Source organism: Electrona antarctica (genome assembly GCF_951216825.1).
Source record: "Electrona antarctica genome assembly, chromosome: 17".
In the NCBI taxonomy this organism is placed as follows: Eukaryota; Metazoa; Chordata; class Actinopteri; order Myctophiformes; family Myctophidae; genus Electrona; species Electrona antarctica.
In genome coordinates this window covers 19,775,886-19,779,977 of record NC_136798.1, presented here as the reverse complement: position 1 = coordinate 19,779,977, position 4,092 = coordinate 19,775,886, and the positions used below count along the sequence as shown (strand labels likewise).

The 4,092-nt window shown below is 50.0% G+C and overlaps 1 protein-coding gene across 1 annotated transcript; it reads right to left on the bottom strand.

The window, feature by feature from the left end:
• Positions 1–632: 632 nt before the first annotated feature.
• On the bottom strand, positions 633–2,021 carry insm1a (insulinoma-associated 1a; the record flags this gene model as incomplete). Its single annotated transcript, XM_079525443.1, has 1 exon — positions 633–2,021. The coding sequence occupies one exon, from the start codon at positions 2,019–2,021 to the stop codon at positions 633–635; it is 1,389 nt and encodes a 462-aa protein (XP_079381569.1).
• Positions 2,022–4,092: the final 2,071 nt, after the last annotated feature.

The window sequence follows — 4,092 nt, the reverse complement described above, 5'->3', positions numbered from 1 at the left end:
CAGGTTAAGTCATCAAAAAACAAACTGTATAGTTTAACGTATCCTTTAAGGCAGTTTTACAGCAGTATACAGTGGTTCTATAGTCCAAAGGCATTACTGGCTACTCTAAGTCTTAACTTTAAATTGCTATAGCAAAGCTAAATGTATAATGGTCACAGATTCACAAGCTATCTTAAAGCTAATCAAAGTGATAACATTTCCAGCCTGTGAATTCAAGGCAAATTTCTTGACAAAACAGTACAGCTAAAGGATGTGGCTTTTCTTAGGTCTAGAAAGCTATAATAGCACTTGTGGAGAGGGCTAGAAAAATAAACCATGAGTCTAAAAGGCTTCATTCATTCCCGTTCGAAAACTACCAGTTATGTTTGAATGATGACTTGCAAGTTCTAGCAGAGTAAAAAATCCTATACGTCTAGATTATTTAACTCTGAGTGAGAGCCTATATAAACGGAACCCCTTGTGAAAGTGAAACTCTCAAGAGTTGAACACCCGGGGTATTACGGTGCATTTCCTCCGTTCCTCTTTTTGCTCCACAAGAGAGGACTCGACCTTTCTAGTGAATGCGCCTTTACGCACATGACGCACAGGTGTCCACGGTAAAGCCACTGGGTTGCGGGGGCTCTGCTATCCGCTCAGCAGGCAGGGCGCAGCGGCATCTGCAGCAAGATCACCTGCCTGTTCTCGGACGGGTGACACTTGTTGATGTGCCTGGTGAGTCCCGGCGAGCTGTACAACACCGCCGGGCAGTACTTGCACGGGAACGCCTGCGAGGAGGCGTGCAGGAGACGCAAGTGCCTCTCCTGGCTGGCGCGGTTGGAGAAGTTCTCCCCGCACACGGGACACGCGTGGCGGCAGGGCGGGGAGGAGGCGGATGAGCTCAGGTTTAACGGTTTACCGGCGTTGTTGTTGTCGGCCGAGTGAGGGTCGCAGCCGAGCGGCTGTGTCCCCCCGCGGTCCTGCCGGACGCTGCCGGATTTGTGCTGCGAGGAGACGTGCTTCCTCAAGTACGCGTGTCGCTTAAACCTTTTCCCGCAGTGGCCGCAGTCATAGAGTCCCTCCTCGGACCCGGAGTCAGAAGGCCCGGGGCTGGGTGTGTCCCTGTCCCCCATGTCGCTGCCCTCCTTCCCTTCGTCCTTAGTATTATCAGCCTTATTGTTATTATGATCCGTTTCCACAACATTCTGCGGCTTTGGTTTGTGCCACCGCCTGTGTGAGGCGAGGTTGGCCGGGCAGCTGAACACCTTGTCGCACTCGGGACAGCGGTACTCGACGCGCACGATCCTGGAACACTTGTGCTTGGCGAGCGCGAACGGGTCGGCGTACGCCTCCCTGCACAGCTGGCACACGAACTCACCGAGCGGGCTGCTGCTGTTGTCGCCTCCTCCTGCGGAGGCTCTGTTTGGGGGCTTCTGGTCCACCAGCGCCTCTTTGATCTTCAGCCCGAGGACCGGAGATGTGGTGACGTCGTCCTCAAAGTGCAGTTTCCGGATAGCTTTGGTTTTCTTGGAGGGCGGCTTGCCTTTGCGCGCCTCGGTGTTGGCGGACGCCGGCCTTTTGCCCCGCGCGGCGGCGGCGGTGGTGGTGGTGGTCGTTCCCGTGCGGCTGCTGTTGCTGGTGCCGATCTTCAAGTCCACAGGGGCGCCGAACAGGTGGTCCCACGCGGTGAACGCGGCCGCCGTGGGGAAGGACTCTGCGGACACCGGCGAGCCGAGGTTGAAGCGTCGGCTCAGGTACGCCTCGCGGTCGTGCTCTCGGCTGACGGGCCGCGTGGGGCTGTAGAGCGCCTGCTGGTACGCCGCCTCCGGCTGGCCGAACTGCACTGGCTTCACGGTCCGCTCCGGAGCGGCGGCGGCGCACAGCGGGACCACGGACACCGGCCCCAGAGCGCTGGGCCCGGCCGGCCAGCACGGCACAGAGGCGGAGGATGGAAGAGATGCCTCTGTCTCCTCATCGTCTGAACGCACCCTGTAAGACACCGGGTTCGGCTTCTTGTTTCTTTTCACCAGAAATCCTCTCGGCATAGTTGGGCTTTAAACGGTCGGCAAAAAAGGCACTTTGGAACAAACAAAAAACAAATGCCCGGCGCATACAGAGGAAAAAAGAACCCCAGTTTCCAAGACACTCACTGATACATCTGATGCGTTTTGTGTGTGTTGTTTTGTTGTGGTATAGGCTACTCTGGTACCTAATACCTATCTATCTATTGACCTTCTGTTCTCTTTTTGCTTTCTTTCACCACCAAACATAGCGGCACTCTTTTTAAGGGTGAAATGATGACATTGTCCTCGCCCCCCCTCCTCTTGTTGCCTCATCTGCGACCAATCAGATGGAACTGTGATTCCCCGTGGGTTTGGGAGTGGGCGTGGGAGGTGTGGATGGAGAAGGGGGAGAGGGAGGGGGTGCCCTCTTGTAAAAAAAGAAAGAAAAAAAAAGAGAAAGAAAGAAAGAAAGAAAGAAAGAAAGAAAGAAAGAAAGAAAGAAAAAAATAGCCTAATGGAAAGAAGGAAAGAGATACAATAAATAAGTGAAGGGAGGATTTTTGTCAGATTGCAACGCAGATCATGCATTAATACCTGAGAGGATTTCATTCATTGTATTAGTGTGCGCGCGCCCCGCCCTCTTCCTCCGTGCACGTCTCCACACACAGACAGGGCACACGCCACTAGCCTCCTAGTTTTACGGTCTGCTGACTTTGTATAGACAGATCTACACGTGCCCTGGCTTTATGTGTCTGATTGGGATTGGGAGGGGGCTGTGATTTATCTTTTTTTTTTTTTTTTTAAAGAATCCCTCCACATGGCTCCATCACAAAATATGGTACAGCAGCACAGCTGTAATTAAAACAGGTGGTGTGAAAAAAAAGAAGAAATTAATCTTTTGTGTTCTTATATAAAATACCCAAACATAATGCCAAAATGCTTTTCAATATAGGCACCAAAAGACAGAATTCCATTTCCAATTTAACTAACTTGCCATTTTCATTCATATTCCTTTCCTATATATACATAATAGAATTTGTATTACAGAAAAAAATATATAGGACTGTATGCCTATCCAGCAAACAGAAACGCAATGAAGAAACATATAGAGTTTGTGTTGGATGTGACAGTTAACTGCAGACATATGAAACAGTCATTTTACGCATACATAATTAATACAAGAGAGACCCCCCCTCCCTGTTTAGCATTACAATGGTGGCGCTTGTGCAAGCTGTATACCCGCTTGTGATTGAAAAGGAAATTGCACGGTGAAAATACCCCCTCTCCCAACACACACACACACACACACACACACACACACGCACCCCTCCTCCAGCAATCTGGCCTCGAGATACCGACGGGCGACGGCGCGTGCTGTGCGTAATCAGTCAGTGTGCTCTTTTGGACAAAAGCGGAGCGGAGCATCTCCAAATGGGCCAAACCGCGATTATCTTTCAGTTAAAAAACAGTCGGACCAATATAGGCCTACTAATAATAATAATACGGGTCATATCACATCCCGATCCCGTCAAAGGGATGCGTGTGTGTGTGTGTGTGTGTGTGTGTGTGTGTGTGTGTGTGTGTGTGTGTGTGTGTGTGTGTGTGTGTATAAGCTGTCAAATATAATATTACGAGACTGGACATTCTAATTCAGTCTATTTAGGGTGTCTAGCGACTAGCGAGTAGCAAGAGACAAGTGGCATCTGGGAGGAGCGACTGCGCTGTGTGCAGGCATTGTGTGCGTGTGTGTGTGTTGGTGCGTGAATGTGGGTGCGCGCGTAAAAAGCCAATATAGTAAATTAAACGCCACATGTCTGAGCCGGTTCTGGACCAATCAGACCAGAGACCATGTTGCGTGATGCTCTTATCCACATTGTTACAAAGCCTGTGGAATGTTTCATGTTGTTGTGGCTACAATCATCATGAAAGGCCCGGATTACACCTGCTTTATTTGAATACAAGACAACTCACCCCGGTGCTTGCCCGTTTTTCCTCCCGGAATTTTCCCCAGTGAGGGGGATAACTTTGTAATATGCTATTGGCTGTTTGTATTCTTTTTGGACAAATATAAAAAGATACTCCTGTGGAAAGGCTATATTATTTTACTTATATT